Source organism: Amblyomma maculatum, chromosome 6 (assembly GCF_055883805.1).
Source record: "Amblyomma maculatum isolate TAMU_Amacu chromosome 6, ASM5588380v1, whole genome shotgun sequence".
NCBI classification, from domain to species: Eukaryota; Metazoa; Arthropoda; class Arachnida; order Ixodida; family Ixodidae; genus Amblyomma; species Amblyomma maculatum.
This window is the reverse complement of record NC_139349.1, coordinates 62,725,660-62,745,426: the sequence shown is the minus strand read 5'-3', so window position 1 is coordinate 62,745,426 and position 19,767 is coordinate 62,725,660. Positions and strand designations below refer to the sequence as shown.

General features: G+C 43.9%; 1 protein-coding gene across 7 annotated transcripts in view; it reads left to right on the top strand.

The window, feature by feature from the left end:
- The window catches only part of chb (CLIP-associating protein), a 185,728-nt gene extending 168,059 nt beyond the window's left edge, over positions 1-17,669 (top strand). For all 7 annotated transcript variants that reach the window (XM_084606806.1, XM_084606804.1, XM_084606805.1 and 4 more), the window contains 5 exons: positions 2,190-2,318; positions 2,788-2,928; positions 9,370-9,438; positions 12,135-12,254; positions 15,447-17,669. In XM_084606806.1, coding sequence (XP_084462932.1) covers positions 2,190-2,318; positions 2,788-2,928; positions 9,370-9,438; positions 12,135-12,254; positions 15,447-15,548 — 561 coding nt within the window. In that variant the 3' untranslated portion in view covers positions 15,549-17,669. The remainder of the gene's footprint in view (positions 1-2,189; positions 2,319-2,787; positions 2,929-9,369; positions 9,439-12,134; positions 12,255-15,446) is intronic.
- Positions 17,670-19,767: the final 2,098 nt, after the last annotated feature.

Sequence of the window (19,767 nt, the reverse complement as noted above, 5' to 3'; positions counted from 1 at the left end):
TCAAAGATAGCATCGATAGATTGAACTGTTCAGCTGATACTCATGGTCCTCACCGACGCTACCACTTCGTTGCTTTTTTATCGCGTCGCTTCAGACGACAGGCGAGCCTGACATCGCGCCGTTCGTTGCCCGCGTTCATTTTCCGCGGACGGTTTCGTTTTTTTTTTTTTTTTTTTTTTTTTTTTTTTTTTTTTTTAGTTTGTCGAAGTAATTGCGTCGCTGCGCTCAAGGGGTGTGAAAGTTCGAGCTTTAGCTCCAGCAAGGGACTCCGCGTGCGGCCCTGCATGCGCTGTACAGCAAAGTAGCAAAGTTTCATTCTGCAACATTAGCCAATTTATTAGGTCATTCCAGTAAGCCGCTGGTGCTTTAGTCTTAAACTTTGTGCAGGTTTATTAATATTGCAAGACCGTTTTATCGTAATTTTGAGTATCTGTTTGCCTTGAAGGGCACTGCCACAGGCATATGAAGTTGTAAATAACGCTTCTCCCGCTGGTTCTAGTGGCGGTATATTTAGACTTTGTGGCAAGCTCTTACCAGTATTTGGGGAGGGTACTGTTATATGTTTAGTATATAGCCTTCCTCATAAAGAACAAAGCCTCACAACGATTCCATTTATATTTCCATAGTTGCAGTGTAGCAAAAGTTAAAGGTTGTCTCAAAATGCAAATACGTTTTTCTCAGTGCTGTTTCTGGACACTGCACTCAGCCTTACTGTGCTTTTTCTCTACACTGTCGCCGAGTGACAATGACAAATTTAGCACCACTGCAGTCATATTGAAAAGATCAGGGGGTGATCCAACACTTACATCACTCTATCGAGATTTTTTTCAAATTGCCATTAAAATAATATTGCATGTCAAAAAATTTTGCTGATTTCCTAACGGCATACACTACCTCGGCCATGGGTAATGGTGATAGTTTCAGTTTTATTTGACATAATCAAAATCCAAAGACAGTTTCGGAAATGGGAAGAGCATGACATTTTTGGTGAGAAATATCACAGTGAGGCTACTGATTGTTCAAGTTATAATATGTGGTCAAACTTCAAATGCCGTTTTCTCAGTTTCATATTTTTGGTCGATCTCTACAGTCTTACGCAGGGTTTTGATAACTTCTTTTTAGTTCACACAAATAACTTTGGTACCATTTTCTTCAGAGAGAAATGAAGTACCCAATGACATTTTTAGTTTTTTAGTTTAGGCAATGGATAAATGTCAATTTGAGATTAGCTTAATGAGTTCGTTTCAAATAATGCAGCCTTTTACTCTCACCATAGTATGTGAGAATGACATGCCTTTTTGAGGAAAACGAAGGACGTCATCGGGTATGGGAAGACTTTGGCTATCAATCTATGTAATTAAAAGCAACGAAATGCAATGAGAAAGTTCATTAAAGCTGCGTAAGAAATTAACTAATTATGCTCTGGCCTTTGTTAGATAACTTTTGATCTAATACCAGCAGCTCAATTATAATTACATTTTTGAAATCAGGAGAGAAAACCACATCTGTGTGCAAAGTTTCGTGAGATTCTAGCCATAACTAAAAAAGTTAGTTTTAAGACCCTCGTCCCCCCTTAAGACCCTAATCCGCCCTCAACTGGTGGAGGCAATCCATTGACGTCCAAATTAACGAGCATCTAACACCGGTAGCCAGCCAGTGCCGTGCACCTAGTTTGAATCATTTGAATTTCCAAATTAATGGTGGTGAATTAACGAGGTTTTGCTATAAAAGTAGACTGAAGAGCCACCGCTGCAGCTCAGTTTGTAGAACACCGCATGCAAATTGCGGAGGTCGCAGGTTCGGTTGCCATTGGCGGCACGTGGTTGTTGTTGTTTTGTTTCTTAATCATTTTTTTTCTCTCATAAAATAACATCTAATCTCTTCATATGTATTTCATATGTATTTCATAACAATCTCTCATTTCCTTACACTTCTCAGCTCAACACCTTTTGCCTGTGTCATTTACTTTTTTGTTTGTTTGTTTGTTTGAAGAATAGTTGGGTAATGTTATTTAGGAAGTGTGTAGCAAATATGTGACTCGCTCATCACAATCAACAGCTGGTGATGTGCTCTAGTGATTTTGTCCTTCGCACTACTGATATTAAGAATGTGTACAGCAACTTTTCCAGCAGTTCTACCATTCGGAGAGGTGGTTGTGTCATATCCAGACATGTTTGTGCTTTCTGCAGGTCCCTGTAAAAGTGGCTGCTCTGCGAGCTTTGGCAGAGTTGCTGAAGAGGCAGCCCCAGCACTTCCACAACTATGCCGAGCTCACGCTGATCAAGATTTTTGGAACACTGAAGCAGACCGAGAGAGAGGTTTGTGTGGATGACAACAGTTGCTATTCTTGAGTGCAGTGGTGCACGGTAACGTTGCACGGCTTCACCGTCCCCACTGCAATGGTGCAGTGGTTACGGCGCTCGGCTACTGTGCCCAAGGATACGGGATCGAGTCTCAGCCGCGGTGGCCGCTTTTTTATGGAGGCGAAAAGTGAGGCATCAGCATACTGTGCAGTGTCGGCGCACGTTAAAGAACACCAGGTGGTCAAAATTTCCGAAGCCCTCCACTACGGTCTCTCAAACCCCCATAAACCAAACCATACCAAACTGCTTCACTGCATGTACAGCTCGGTGCACTGTGTGACCTGCAGGCTGTGCAAACCAGAAGTCAGATTGCAGATATTTACTTCGTTAAATTTCATTAAAAGTATTGAATTTCAGATGGACTCTTAGACTCCTCAAAGAATGTGATAGCTGGCCCGACAACATAATTTTGTTTTGTGTTCAGGTGTGCCGTGCTGCCGAGACGTGCTCCATGGAGGCTGCTGCTGCACTACCTCCCGAGCAGACAATGCGCCTGCTGCACTCTCTCATGGGGGAGTCAGACGACCAAGATGTTGTCATCGCTGCCATCAAGGTCATGTCTAGGGTGAGTGTTGTTGGGCCAGGGTCCTGCCTTTTGGTGATCATGCAGTGACCATCCCCCGGTGGCAAATTTAACGTAGTTCTGACATAGTGTCATTTTCTGTGGCACATTTCATGACAGTTCTTAAATCTGACATTCATAGCGCAGTGTTCGGGAAACTGAGCCCCACAGTAAACAAGCATGTGACATTAGTTAAAATAAGGGGATTGCAAATTTTGAAGTTTTGGGTAGTTTGCAAATATATAGTAGAACTTCGTTTCCCAGTTCATACAATTGCTTAAAATTATGAGCAGTTCCGATTAATATGCTCCGGATAACATGATTTCCAGGTTACTGTGTCTGAAATTTCTACAAATTGTGGTTGTATAATACGTTTTGCGATCAACTGGACATGTGCTAATGTGGTAACGAGCACTCTCGACCTGAAAATCAATCGGGGCACTCACCCACCTCAGTTGTTTTCCTGCAATGCCTAGCTGTAGAGAGGCAAAGCATCGGAGAAAGAAAACGAGCTAGCATACGAGGCGCCCGTTCTTGCAGAAACATGACCGCATGAGAAGAAACGCAGTGGCTTCTTTGTAGTGCCTTAGGGGCATAAGGGTGAACCATTTGATAACTTCAACTATTCACTTGCCATTAAGGGGGGACGCGGGTCTTAAACAGGTAAAAAATGGGCGAAAAATTGATTTTGAGAAAAATGCATTTTCGGAATGTCTGTACCTTTGAGCACTAGCCTTCAAAATATCAACACTGAATTCGATCGGGAAATACGGTAAAATCGACTTTTAAAACGCCACGGGAGCCTCGAAATGGCCAAAAAAGGGGTGAAAATTGTTCGAACTTCCCGCGCGCGCCGCGGGTGAAGCAGCCGGCTGGTCGCCGCCATCTTGGACTTGTTTTGAAGCTTGTTTCTTTGTGCGCATTTTGCAACATCTCCAAATGACGTCGCTCAAACAAAACGACCACCGTCGCGGGTTTTCCGAAAGCTGTTTCCGGTCCGCTGATTGGCTGGAGCGCGCGCTCGCGAAGCGAGCCCCTCGTCTCGCGCTTCCCATTGGCCAGCGCGACTGACCTGCCATTTTTTTTTTGTTTTTAACGTTCTTCGTCGCGGCTGCTGCTTCGCTCGTTTATGATGCGCTTTCGCGATCGTTATCAGTCGTTCCCGCAGCGGGTGCTGGTCTTTAGACGTAGCTCGGTAGACGTAGCAGTATCAGGAGTGTATTGAAAACAGAAGCGCCTAGCGAGTGCGCGTCAAAGAACGAGTGCAGCGGCGCGCTGCCAGGGCAGCGTCGCGCGGCGTGCTCGACCTAGCTGCAGCACGTCCGGCGGCATATAATCGTTTGCGAGCGGTTCAGAGGCATCAGAGATAGCATCGATAGATTTAACTGTTCAGCTGATACTCATGGTCCTCACCGACGCTACCACTTCGTAGTTTTTCTATCGCGTCCTTGACATCGCTCCGTTGCCCGCGTTCATTTTCCGCGGACGGTTTCTTTTCTTTTCTTTTTTTTTTTTCTTCAGATTATCTAAGTAATCGCGTCGCTGCGCTCAAGGGGTGTGAAAGTTCGAGCTTTAGCTCCAGCAAGGGACTCCGCGTGCGGCCCTGCATGCGCTGTACAGCAAAGTAGCAAAGTTTCATTCTGCAACATTAGCCAATTTATTAGGTCATTCCAGTATGCCGCTGTGCTTTAGCCTTAAACTTTGTGCAGGTTTATTAATATTGCAAGACCGTTTTATCGTAATTTTGAGTATCTGTTTGCCTTGAAGGGCACTGCCACAGGCATATGAAGTTGTAAATAAAGCTTCTCCCGCTGGTTCTAGTGGCGGTATATTTAGACTTTGTGGCAAGCTTTTACCAGTATATTTGGGGAGGGTACTGTTATATGTTTAGTATATAGCCTTCCTCATAAAGAACAAAGCCTCACAACGATTCCATTTATATTACCATAGCTGCAGTGTAGCAAAAGTTAAAGGTTGTCTCAAAATGCAAATACGTTTTTCTCAGTGCTGTTTCTGGACACTGCACTCAGCCTTACTGTGCTTTTTCTCTACATTGTCGCCGAGTGACAATGACAAATTTAGCACCACTGCAGTCATATTGAAAAGATCAGGGGGTGATCCAACACTTACATCACTCTGTCGAGATTTTTTCAAATTGCCATTAAAATAATATTGCATGTCAAAAAATTTTGCTGATTTCCTAATGGCATACACTACCTTGGCCATGGGTAATGGTGATAGCTTCAGCTTTAGTTGACATATTCAAAATCCAAAGACAGTTTTGGAAATGGGAAGAGCATGACATTTTTGGTGAGAAATATCACAGTGAGGCTACTGATTGTTCAAGTTATAATATGTGGTCAAACTTCAAATGCCATTTTCTCAGTTTCATATTTTTGGTCGATCTCTACAGTCTTACGCAGGGTTTTGATAACTTCTTTTTAGTTCACACAAATAACTTTGGTACCATTCTCTTCAGAAAGAAATGAAGTACCCGATGACATTTTTAGTTTTTTAGTTTAGGCAATGGATAAATGTCAATTTGAGATTAGCTTAATGAGTTCGTTTCATATAATGCAGCCTTTTACTCTCACCATAATATGTGAGAATGACATGACTTTTTGAGGAAAACGAAGGATGTCATTGGGTATGGGAAGACTTTGGCTATCAATCTTATGTAAGTAAAAGCAACGAAATGCAATGAGAAAGTTCATTAAAGCTGCGTAAGAAATTCACTAATTCACTAATTACTGGACTTTGTTAGATAACTTTTGATCTAATACTACCAGCTCAATTATAATTACATTTTTGAAATCAGGAGAGAAAACCACATCTGTGTGCAAAGTTTCGTGAGATTCTAGCCATAACTAAAAAAGTTAGTTTTAAGACCCTCGTCCCCCCTTAAGCGGACCAGGCCTTGGGGACGCAGCATAACCAAAAATTGCAGTGACTGTAAGCTATCACAATGGCTTCTCCACACGCCACTGGTGTAAGGGTGGGAAGCATCCAGAAACAACCAAGCAAGCGATCTCGGCTCGTTCTTGTTTTTTATAAACTAAATTTATTACTAAATCTCTTCCACATTTAGAACTACGCCAATATGGACTGAATTTTGCGAGAGCTAGAAAAGGTGCTGTGCATTTCGAGAAATGCTAATAGACACTTTGCATTTGTACCTCACTCAGCAGCTAAAATTCTTCAAAATCAGCCAGTTTGGACCATACATCTTCGGAGATAATATGCCTTCTTCCCGCATTTTTTTTTCCTGATGTATATGTTTACCTCAATTCAATATTTGATTTCCACCACTATTTTACTGCTAAAAGTAGTGGAACCTTCAGAATGCTCGGAAATACAGTCGACGACCGATTTTTCAAACACCCAATTTTTCGGACATGATTGATTATTCGGACTTTTTTTCTGGCCCCAGGACATACCTTATAAAGTCAATGTATTACGCTGCTCGAAATTTAGGACACACTAAGGAGAGCTATCCGATTTTTTGGACATTCCAAGAGTCAGCCGGGCCAACTGCCACACATTTTGAGCGGTGTCGCCGCCATCTTGTTTGTTTACTTTTTCCTTCAATAGCCTCGAAACTGGTGCCGGCCTTGCGTGCCGCTCCTCTGCTAAACTGACGTTGGATTGTAGCTATATTGTTTGCCTAGCAGCTTCCGTTTCCGGCACAACATCGCTGCCGTCGCTGCTCGCCGCCAGAGTGCTTGTTTTTTTTTTTTTTTTTCTTTTAGCGTGATCGCTTCGACTGCCGGTTCCTCTGTGTGTTTGCCGGGCGTTTCACGTGCGTTGTCGAGTGTAGCGAGTAGGCCTAGCCGTGGTCGTGCTGATGTGAGAATTAGAATTATGTTCTGTCGCTACTGTGGCTGGCATTTAATTGAATTGGCTTCAATTCTTCAAGAAGCTGTCTCCGAATTTTAAAAGAAGTTTTTTTTGTTTGCAACACAGCAGCGAGAAGGCACTCAACGGAGTCGGTGTTGTGATCAAGTGGTTGGTGGTGGTGGTGTGCCTCGACAGTGGGAAAACCTACTCTTGTAGATTTGCTTGGAGCACTTAGTACGCTCGCCGATGCGTGGAAGTCTGTAGCACCCACAACGCTGCGCAATTGCTTCCGCCATGCGGGATTTGTGCTGAATAACGAGTCGGCTGCCTTGAACGAGGAGAGTGTCGTCGAGCAGCTGTCAGGCAGTGAGCAGCTCATTCACGACCTTCGCACTGCTGGTGTCGAAATTCCATCGGCTGTCTCGTTTTCAGAGTTCACAGACATGAACCACGAGTCGCAACTGTGCGCTGGGCTCACAGATGCAGAAATTATTTGCCAAGTGCTTGTGGAATCTGAGAGCGACGACGTCGATGGCTCACCTGCAGCAGCGCAGCCGATGCAAGTTGAGCTGATGCAAGCGAAATTCAGGTGGACTTGTTAGCACAAAAGCGGACCGTGGTGCAGAAAAGCATTCATGACTTTATTTAGCTTTTTTGGTGCTCATTTGTTTTTTCAGACATTTTCGTGGTCCGTTGAGTCCGAAAAATTGGTCGTCGACCGTATTGACATCCACGTTCATTTGAGCTTGTGGCCAGACATCGCAGCTTGGGCAAACTGCGTTCGCTAGTTGGAGTAACGTACACGTTACGTCAGTTTACTTGCTGCTTCCTTTTGGAATCTGCAGCCAGCATGCGGCAGTGAGTCGCATAAAACCAGTGCACTGACGGCCCCCGTCAGCCGCCAACGATGCAAATGCTGCACGCTCGCAGGTCAGAAAATGAATGCATATACCGCATATACAAAAATTGCAGTCGAGATTCGGATCCCGCGTACCGATCTCTCGTTTGGGCTCCAGGTCACCAAGGTCTCCAAGGGAATGAGGCAGCCGACGCCGCCGCCCGCGCGCTTTCTCTCCGGGCATTTCCCACCGGACCCGACGCGGACCGGGATTTTGATTTCAGCCCAGTGTACAAATTTAAAGAAATATGTGAATATTACAGATCTACGCACCAAACTCTTCCCACCCCGTGCAAAGGGCTGGGGAAGGCTAACGAGCGGGTGCTCCTGCGCCTGCTCACCAATACAATGTTGTGCCCGGCTATTCTAAAACATTTTGATCCGCAATTCGACGGGCTGTGCTCGCACTGTGGGGAGGTGTCTGACATCTACCACATGGTGTGGGCCTGCCAGAAAACCCCATCTTTGCCCCCTATCCCCAACCCCACCCGAGAGAACTGGGAGGCGACCCTGTCCGGCTGCTGCACCCTAGAGGCCCAAAAGGTCTTAACGCAGCGCGCCCGGGCTGCGGCAAACGCCAATGGAGTGCCTGTCTAGGCATCCCACCTAGTGTACATACCTATATGTATTATAATAATAAATGTTTTCACCACCACCACCACCACTAGCTGCGAATATGCGGGCAACAAATACCATGGGATATGAGACATGGTATGCATAGAAGTGCAGCTTGCAGAGAATAGTGGAGCGGGATTCAATTTGGATCCAATTTAGATCCAATATGGAGTTTGCATTTCAACAGAGTGACGTGGCTGCATACTGTTGTGACTGCTCTGTTTGGAGCACCTGTGCACAGCATCCAGGCACAGGGGGAAAGTGCAGAGAAAAAAAAAAGCAATATGGTGGATTCTTATTATTAGCAAAGGGTGATTTTGAGCAGAAATTTACTATATCCTATATTTGTCTTAAATGTACCCATGCAGATTCCAACAAACAAGCCTGCTAATTAACCCAAGCAAAGGACACAAGATAGGCAGCAAAGGTGGAAAAATGAAAAAATGCTTGAAGTTTACTACAAACGTGAAATTTTGCTTTTCGTTCGTGTTGTGGAACAAAAATGAACACACAGATAAATGTGCTGGCCCCACATAAAAACAGATTCACTAGAAAAAAAAAGAACTCTGTTGTACTTGTTTGGTGATACCGTGGGGTATTTGCGAGGAAGAAATTCTTGCAGAAATCAGTGAAATGCAGCGCTTTCTCGACGTCACTGCAGTGCACACAGGTCATTAGTTAAAGTGACAGGAACTCGTAGCACTGCGTGAGGGAATAATTCGGTAACGTGACGTTCACATGGTCGTCGTCAATTGATGCTAGTTTCGGTCAGTGCTGCTAGATGGTGTGGCATGTGAACGTGGGCTGTTTGGACGATTGAAATATTGTGTTTCTTGAAGCTTTTTCAGCTTGTTCATGAATTTTGAGTCGTGAATAAAAAATGTGCTGTTGTAGCCTGTCAACTGTCAAATTTGTAATATTTTGTGGTGTTTACAGGCACAACTCCCATAAAAATAAGGAATGGTCCAACTAAGCTTTACTTTTGCATCACTTTATCCGATAATTTGCTATACCCATGTTCATCACAATGAGTTTCTACTGCGCATTTGTTTTTGTATTCATAGCTGCGCTTCGTTCTGCTTTTCTCATTTCAGCTCGTGGAAGTTCATCCAAAGAGGATAATCGTAGACCTCCTGCCGCAGATGATGCCAGTTTTGTTGAAGGTAATGCTTGTGAAATTTATCTGCTTTTTGTGGCTGTTTATGTTGTTGCATTATGAGCTTTGCTGCATTGCAGTGACTATATCCTCTGCGTCAAAGGCACTGAAAATATTTCTGCCATAATGTCGAAGAAGGGGATTCAAAATAGTGCTAAGATCATTTTAATATGCACAATAGTCAGTTCTCTTTTTTCTTTTATTTTTCCTTTTTCGGGGGATTTTTGCTGATTATTGTGTTTACTTATGTTTCAGGGAAAAAGTTCTGCTAATCTGTGTTCCACTGTTGGTGGTTTGCTTCTCATGATATGGCTGCTACCACCTAAGCCTAAGCCTAGCATATTGCCCAAGGTTTCTAGCTACTAAAATCTCTCTTGAGTTTTCAGTCGTGCGATGTGCGTCGCGAGCGGTGTCTACAAAACAAAAGCAAATCCCTCTTCTGTATAAGCTTCAAATCATCAGGGATGTGAACTGTGCACAGAAGCAGACAGCAGTTGAGGACAAGTCTGGACTTTCCGAAAGGCTGTCAACACCATATTGAAAAACAATGACTCAATCTTAAGACAACAGCAGGACTGTGGGCTTACAGCTAAGCGAATTAAACTTGGGGAGCCAGCTATCCACCGGTGGAGAAACCCGTATGTTTTGGCTGTGAGACGCACTCACAAAGAGCATTCCAGTGAACGCAATATTGCTTCGAAGATGTGCTGAACAACTAGTGCCAATTCTCGACAGTGCCGACTTTAAGCGCAGCGAAGAGTGGCTAGATCACTTCAAAGTGCATAACAGCATCTCGTGCTCTCGGGCGGAAGTGTTGTAGTTGACAGAGACTGCGTGTTCTCGTGCAGAGCATGGAGAGATTGTCAACTTTCTCGTTTACTTCATGGTTACAGCTCCGACAATCTGTTCAACATGGACAAGAACGGTTTGTCATAAAAATTCGCGCCAGGAAAAAATTTCATTCAAGGCCGATGCATGGATGGTCAATGGAAAGCAGTCAAAGAAATGCGGGAGCATCTCCTCATGATTTGGAAACCGAAATGACCCATCGTGCACGAAGCAAACCAGAATTTTACCAGAAGATAAAAGCTCAGAATTATAGACAATGCTTCTTGCCAGACCAAAACCGTCAGTTATTTTTCCCTCCAAATTCCGCATCCCACCTTCGACCAAGACAAAGGGTTTGTGCACTCTGTCAAGTTGCAGTACAGAACAAGGTTGATAAAACATTGGTTGTCGGTGTGCAGCAAGACTGTACAACAGTAATCGACTTAAAGTTTGTTGTTCAGGTGAATTCAGCTGTCTAGAATGGCCTGAAAAGGAAATTTGTGAAAAACTGTTTTAGAAAAGCAGATTTTAAATGGGGAGATACGGTAGAAAGGAGGCCTTGGATCCTATGGAGAACATCCTTGAAGGTGAAGCTTGGGGGAGCATCCAAGTGTGGACTTCATGTGCAACAAAGAGCTTACAAACAGTACTATCCTCCTCAAGCTAATAGTACATGTGCCATATAAGATGAATCAGCGGAGGACAAAGATGATGATGAGGACTTTGCATGGGAAAAAGAGCACCTGAGGGTGCTTAAAAAATATTGTGAGGAACAGGAAGACTTGAAAACCGAAGTGCTTCCCCTCCAGAAGTTGGGAAGGAAATATGTATACTCTTTAATCGTAAAAAGACAAACTACTATGAAGGATTATTTTAAGCCATCCAAAACGATTCCCTGTTAGTGTGTGTGAATGTGTTACCCACTTATATGCTGATGTGCAGTAAGGTGATTCTAGTTAGTCAGATTCCTCTTACAAGCATATTGCTCAAGGTTCCTAGCTACTAAAATCTCTGTTCAGTTTTTAGTCGTTGTCTGCTTGATTGTAAATGGCATTCCTGAGAACAGTTCGTGCTTTCTACTATGCAACTACTGCACATATTTTGGCAAGCTATCCTGCACCTTTTAGCTACAGGAAAGTACAGTTAGTCATCACTATCTAGGAGTCGCAAAAATGGTATGTGATGGCCTAAAAGTGGATTCACACAAGGAATCTCCAGCCTGCGGACCGGTTGTGTTACATACATAATGTCCCACTTCCACTGAACTAGGTCCACACATGGCCCTCTTACGGAAAAAGGTCGTGCACATATTTACTGGGCTCCCAAAACAGTAAGCTAAGGCCCAGTCAGGCTTGTCGCCTTTTGCCTTGGCTTCCCCTTTCTTCTTAAAGAAAGAAATAAACTCCAACTCCAACTACTGCCACTCCTCTGACTTTACAGACTTCTGCTTTTGCATGTGACAAATAGTGAAGTACACGTGAGCATGGCCTTTTGCAATGCTATGTTCACTGACTGCCTCTCCACCGACCTTCACTAGTTAGTGATTCCAGTTAGTCAGACTCCTCTGTGGGTTTAAAATGTTTGGTTGCAAGAGACCTCTGGTCCCTGAAATGTCTCTTGTAACAATGTTTTGCTGTAAATGTGAGCTGTAAAGTGCCTCTCACGTTTCAGCGGCTCGCTTATTCATTCCAAAATTTGGTGCACAGACAGCATACAGCTGTGTTTGCTTTTTCAATGACAGGTTTAGGTCGGGATGTGGTGCGAAAAATATTGTTGCCAATTACTGTGGCATCTGTGCCTCTTATAGCATGGTCTGACTGTGTTCGTCCCATCTTTGGGCATCTATACATTTTCATCCCTCTCTCTTAATTGCAGGCATATGACCATAGTGAAAGTTCTGTTCGGAAGGCAGCAGTATTCTGCATGGTGACGCTGCATGGCGTAGTCGGCTCTGAATTGATGAGGCCACACTTGGCTTCCCTAACGGGATGCAAGGTAAGCTGTTCTTTCACTCCTTTTTTTTTGTGTGGGTTTACCCAGGTTTGGGTTTTTTTCAACATCAGCTAAATTAACTTTTCACAGCTCTCTTGCTGCAGTAGTGATCTGTAATTTCAGTTTGTGAACCCAGGCTGGCAGATAAAAAGTGCTAAAATAGACTTTGCAAAAATAAACAATTGACGTTCTGCATTTGTAACATCTACTGCCTGAATGCAGTTTATATTGAATATGTCGCAGGTACTGTATTGAGTTCGACCTGGGTATATCGAAGCCTAATGAGATTGTGAAATAATTTAATATATTGAATACTCAGGGTATAAAAATTTTCTCTTGGTAACTTTATCTGTAACCTACAAGCAAGAATATAGTGGAATCTTGTTGATAAATTTTCACAGGCATCGAGAATAAAAACATGTTATCTGAAAATCTTTCTCTAATACAGGCTCTAAATATAGTCCCAAATGGATCATACTTGGGCTGAAGTTTTTATTAACACTTTAAAAAGAGTCTATCACATTTAGAAGTAACATTTTCTGAAATTCGTGAATTGAGTCGCAGCTTCATCACTTAGCTCTGCACCCATGACAAAGCCACAAGGAGTTTGTAAAACTTCCTCCTCTGCCAACTTCACCAAGAGCATCATCCCGAAAGATGTTATAAACACCATCTAGCATCTTGGCATACACTGTGTACTGCGACAGCGACGATGCAAAACTGGGTGACACGCTATGCAAAAAAAAGATTCTCAATGACTAGCATTGCTAGGCCTAGTCTACTAACAGAGTTCGATGAAAAGCTCAGTTTATGGTAACCTCTGTAAGCAGCATGACTGCTTTTTGGCCGACATTACCGCGGCTTCGCGTAACCGCGGTTGACACTGCTCATGCACAGAACATGGAGCAGATGCGGCGGCAGCCTATGTCGTCACCGGCTGCGCCGGTTGCCAGGTCAGCAAGCTGTTCATGCAGAAAATGCTAAGTTAAAATATTTGCAGCTCTGATGCAGCTGAAACTTTGAGGTTTAGTTGCGTGGCACATCAGGAATAAAATGCCATAAGCAGCTTATAGTCCAAATTTGGTGTCATGACCCCTTTAAGTCGCCCCTCGTCTTATATAGCAGTCTTTAGCAGAATTTTAGGCACAGTCTGGCAGCAAGTGGCATGCCTGCTTGTGAACGGAAAGCCAAAACCGTATCGGCATCCTGCAGTTGCTGGCTTTTTTTTTCCGTCTTAAGCACATTTATCTTCGCTTATGCTTTTTCATTCGGCCTATGAGAGTATAAAATGCCTCTTTAGCAATGAATAACGGGATGTGGAGGCAGTTTACAGTGGCTTTCCAGAAAAAGGGATGTTCGCAGAAGGGACCGGCAACATGGCCGCTCTCTCAGCTACAGTTGGGCGGTTCGGCTTTTCAGAAAAAAACGTTCAGTGCCGTGGACATGGTCAGCTAGCTGTTCGCATACAACCTTTCAAGAAATGCTGCATAAGCAACACGCTTGATGGAACTAGATGGCATACTCTGGGAGATGGCAAGCAGCAAAGAGTAGTCTTCCGACAATGCTGCGGAAAGTTTGGAATGAGTTCGTAGCTCCGGTGATGCAGGGACACAGCAGATGTTGTAAATATATACGCTTCTCCACTTTTCTTTTTTTTCTTGTTGTAATTTTTTTCTTTTTTCACTTCACGTCTAACGCTAACCCGCGCCAGGCGTCAAGTAGTTCCGCGCGCCTTTATGTACCAGTGCTGGTTCGCTCCCCTTCTCACTCCAACACGCTGGATCAAAGAATTTTGTGTGCCATGAGAGGTCACTCTCCCCGGCAATCGCGGAAGCCACATTTTCCTCTGGTTGTTATAAACCAGTAAGCCGCTTCCAGCTTGGACGCGGGGCACCAGCGCATGACCTGCTGGCTAGCATGCGCAGCGCTTGCACCCATTTGCATTTAGCACTGCCCGCAGACAAGCGATGTGTGCGCCCCAAGTGTTTTCACGATCGTCGTTGTCTGGTGTATTGCCTGTCGAAAGTCCTTTGCTAGACATCTTTCCTTAATAACTCTTCTTTGGTATCTAGACACATTTTTTATCCCACATTTCTCGTTAGTGTGACCCTGGAATGCTGGTCAAGTGTCCGCGATTCGTCTGTAGGGTGTGGGCAACACTGCTGGAAAGGCCCATGAAAGAGACCCGTGCAAAATGCCAAGTGCTGCTTTTGTCATTCCTACATCGGGCAAGGTGTGCTTGACCTGCTTCCGGTCGTGTGTGCGTAGCGAGCATTGTGGTCATGTCATGTTTGCGAGGGACACGGGGTAAGCACGGTGAAACCATTGAAACAGTCAGCCGGCACCACAGCTAGATGGCGCCTCCTCTCGCCTGAAGCCTGATGCTGATAGAGCTGAATAATAATGAGACAGATCGAAGTATAACACGAGATGGAAATCTGACATACTTGAAAATTGGGGAAGGAAAAAAGCTTGGTGGTTGGTGATTTTTATGGTACATTCCATAGCACGGTGGCAAAATGAACCTGGAAATGACACTGAGAGCCTACTTCCTCTGCTACCCACTGGATGGCTCTAGCAGTTCAGGAGTGGTCTTTCATTGGGTTGGAAAGTGTTAATGCATTCTTCATTGGTAAGGGGTTTTATATTTTGTATAGAAAAAAAAGAATACATAGTTGATATGGAACCCCTTCCCCCAAGTTTCCCCTCCATACCTTATATTTCCCAGCTGCTATTTGTGGAGTACTGGTCTTGCCTCGGACCAGCTGCAGCTTGCCCACCCACTTAACAGCGAACACGCTAGCTGCACAAAAAAGTGTACTTTCACTTTGCCACTTTACTATGGAGACGAAAAGTAAGGCGCCGTGTACTGTGTGATGTCAGTGCATGTTCAAAAAAACCACGGTGATTGAAATTTTTGGAGCCCTCTACTAGGGCATATCCATAGCCCGTGTCTCTTTGGAATATTAAACCCCATAACCTAAAACCTGTACTTTTAATCTTTGCTTAGAGCATACCATAGAAAATCTTGCAGCACTGGTAAGCAAGCTCTTGGAACTGAAGGGGGCAGGTCAGGTCTAAGTGTTCGGCAACATCCAGATGGCTTGAGCCCAAGACACTGGTTCTTTGACTTGTCTAGTTAATCAATGTTATCAGTACTGAATGCCTGTTTCCTTTCCTTCTCTCTGGGCACAGTTGAAGCTTCTCAACTTGTATATCCAGAGAGCACAGGGCAACAGCAGCGGAAGCACCCCAGGATCCCCTTCAAACACAGCGTCTTCCTCAAGCAATCCCTAATGACATGAAACCGTGGCGGACAAGCTCACGCCCCCTGCTTTGCTTGTTAACTATCGCAGCTGTGACCTCGTGCCGAGCATCGACTCTGTCGGTGGAAATTAACTTTTTTCTCATGGCCTCGTGCTCCAGACCCCCCCCCTTTCCCTTTGCAGCGAAGACAAACATATAACAATGTCTGCTGGAGTGCACCTTCATCATGGCATACCTGGTGAGGGAGCAGTGCTCCCATTTCCAGGTGAACACTATGGCTGCTGCTTTCAGGGATTTCATTGTTGTCCTCTGTGTGTGCATGCGTGTACCTTCATCATGCTCTCAACACCTGTGAGAGGCCATTAAAGGGAGTACTGACTTGCACGATGAAGTCGGGCAAAGATCCGGACTGATGACGGCCTTTGCAGCAATTGCAACAAAGATGCGTGCTTGTATGTGAGACGTGCTCCAACTGATTACGCTTATGCTCATGCCTTCCCTAATTGAAAAGGTGTTTAAAAGAGCAAGATATGGTCATTGCTTCACCAGGGATGCTGGTATATCTGCTCTCTTCCCGGTTAACAATTTTTGCAACCTTGGACAGTGTAAGAGGAGGACTGAGTCAGGCTGGTTTGAGACGTGCTCTGACTAGCAACAGTGCATTGCATAGGTCTGCCGCGTAACAAAGACAGTCCTGGTAACATTGTGTTCATGCCGACTGTGTGTTTGCTGGGAGCTCTGTTCTTTTTAGCACTTTTCAAATAACAAGCAGCATTTAGCGGAACTGCTAATGTGCTGATCTTTTTTTTATTATTATTGTTGCCTTCTGAAGGTAGCTGTACAGGGGAGACCTGTGGTTGCTACTGCTTAGTGTCCTAGTACTAGTTTTGTGCCAGTAATCTAGGTGCCTAGTGCCTGTGGCTGAGTGCTGATGCTGGTGTACCATACATTCAGTCTACAGGGCGGCCTGTATAACACTGAACATGCTTTGGAACTACGGCTGTTCATTGTACTTAAAGGTGAAGGCATAAGATTTCCTGCTCGTGGCATGTCGCATGTTGTCTTGAAATCTGTTCATCATTTCCTAGCATGTTGCAAGTTTCAAAGTAAATTATGAGCTGTGTAATCTGTATTAGTCTCTTCATTGTTCTCCTTTTTTGGAAAGCGCACTCAGGCCTGATGTGCCATTAACAAGAAATCTTTACCTTCCTCCACGTAAAATGAGGTTGTTTTCTTTTAAAGCTTGCTTTGTGTTGTATGGGACATCCTGTATATATATATACATATGTACACAGCTGGAGTAAGTGTGAAATGAGTGATTAGAAATGCTGAGCCATCTAATATGCTGCTATTCATGTTAAGATAGAAACATTGCCAAAACTTCTGTGGCTTTGTAAGCCGTTGCTTCGGTCATTGTATGTTTTTTTTTCTTTCCCCTTGTTGCTGCCTGCTGCCAATGGAATGTGAAGCAGGTGAAAGAGTGATGCCATTTTTGTGGCCTGTGTGTGTGATTGTGGAGAGTGTTTTTCTACAAGGTGACTTAGTTTGTGGCATCTTACCAGGCTGCCAAGAGATGTAGTGCTGTAATAGTCTTTTTTTTTTTCCTTTTCTTTTTTTTTTTTTTTTTTTTTTTTATTCCTTAAATGTGTTGAGCGCTTGACAACACTGGCAAAGAAAAGTGGAGAAAAAAAAAGTGCGGCGTCACTGTAGGGCAAGGGTGTTTCTTTCGCCTGCATTTAGTAAGGTTACATCTGTGTACAAGAAATAACATTTTTTAAATAATTGCTGCTGGCAGTTAAAAGGCATTCATCTTGTGTAGCGTGCGCACTACTGCTTAATGAACTCTAGATGCCTGAGTGAGCTATTTATATTTTAGTGCCAGAACTTTCTTCACTTGCATGTTTTGTCATTTTTTTTTAGAAAGGATCAAAAACGAAACAAAGCCTTTCATTTGCAAAGGTATTACTGTATAGTGTACATTCCCATGCAAGTCCATGTTCTTTCCTTTTTTTTTTCTATACAGTGATAAACACTTCACTCTTTCTGGTGACACTTTGAAAGACTCGTAACATCTGTTTCCTCATTAGACTTTTGCGCTTTTAAGATTTTATTCTGAGACGACAAGTCAGGAATAAACATTTTTACTCTTGATTTGGCTTGATGGCTGTTTTATTTTTGACTGATGTCATCGCCTCTCATTAACACTTTGATATTGAAACGATGTTCCTTTAAAGAACATCTGGTCTATTAAAGAGCACACTGCATGAAAAGGAACAATAATTCAATGAGAGAGAGAACTGGTCTTGTGAAATCTCGCTTGGTGCCCGGATGAAGAATAGGTGTGGCTGTCCGTTTAATTTCGACATCCCTTCAAGATCGCAGTCAATAGACTGATCCCACCGGCCGGTTTCACGACTCCACCGCTGCCGCAGTGCATGCTGTACACGTCATCCGGCTGCTCCAGTCGCCCATAGTACCAGCCCATAGTACCTGCACGGCGAGTCTCCGAACACTTTTAGCTCGTGTGGGTGCCAGATTGCATTGGGAAAATTAATCTCTTACGTTCCAGAAGAAGGGCCAAATGGTTTTGTGTATTAAGTGATAGCTTATACAGCTCGTTCGATTGAAAAACCTTCGGCGTCTCGGTGTCGTCATCGTATTAGTTGTATAGCTGTCGGCACCGCGCATCTCCAATGCTCAGGACTGCATAAAAAATCTCGTCATAGTAATTGTGGTTTTAGTGATTGACGATTGATTGGTGCGGGATAGGCGATGACGAGCTTATGAGAACATTGTAATTGATGAATTATAATAAAAGAAATGAAAGGGTAAAAATGTGTCAAAATGCTCAATAAAAAGCCAATGATTTACGATAGTAATTATGAAATTTAGGTATTTATTTCACCAATTATTGCATAATTGAGAAAATAACTTGAAAAAAAAAGGGTGTTCAGTGTCAGAGCGCTAAGAATGAAAATCCAGTGCTTGATGATATTAAATTAAAAATTTAGAATGCCTAAATGATTTTTTAATTAATAGCCTTAATTGATAAAGGTGAGAAATTGGAAAAGGCATTTCAAAGGTTTCAAAATTCTCAATGAAAAGCCGATGCTTGGTAATGCTAATTAAGAAAGTTCAGAGTGTGATAACTGATCAGTTATTTGAGAATATAAAAATGAAAAACTCACTGAAATGTGTCACTGATCAGAATGGATAGTCAACGCTTGCTGATGCATATAAAAAAAAACTATAAAAATAGAACCATAATTCATCAGTGTGCGCAACACTAAAGCGTGATGCCCTTAACCGCGAAGCGGAAGTGCACCCCCCTAATTTTTGCCTAAATAGCAGAAGCTCTGACAGGCGTCATTAATGCATTTGAGCTTAGCCCCCACCGAGAAGAGGCAGTTTCGTATGGCCGGTAAATCAGTGAACTCCGCCGCATTATGCAAAAGCATGTGAAGATGACCAGCGCGTATCGAAGGGTCTGTAGAAAAAATTAGAAGAGTTCAACGCTGCTGAACCGAATATTGAGCGAAAACAATAGCTGCGAGTGACCGAGCTTTCTTCTAATTCATCTTCCCCAGGCCACACATAAAGCCCCGCTTTAACCAAGCCGTATGAGCGTGCCTTATTGGGCTCTGGGAGCAACATGAATGTCAGGGTCCTGGCAGGCTGATTTCTGACATAACCGTCCGATGTGAAACGAGAGACCCAACTTGGCAGCTCTTGCCAGCTTGGGGTCGTCTACGGGGGTCGTCTGAAGGTCAAAGGTAAATGGTGGTCACCGCCGGGCCACGCTGACGGCTCAAACTGCGAGCAGTATTGCTTTCGCAATAAAAATCGCAGCCGCGGATGTGGGCCATCCTCGTAGCGACTGAATGGACAGCTGGAGCGTAGTTTTGGAACCAACCACTGGGAGGATGAAGTATTCGTAGGCTGTGCGCGGGGAATAGAAATGTTTCCAGAACGGCTATCTGGACAAAATGGCTTTGGATTCATTACAAAGGATCAGTGCACAACGACGGTCTTTGTATGAAAGAAAGGCTTGCTAATGTAGTAAAAGCTACAACCAGCGCCAGCGAAAATGCGGTGAGGAGCAATCCAACGTCTCGCGTGCAAGGGCGGTTTTGGACAGGCTTGTGCTCATATCTCTGAAGGAATTGTACAGCACAGAGTGCTACATATATGTCGCACTCAGTTCTAAAACATGACGGCATGCATATAAGAATGTGGCACTTGGTATAGA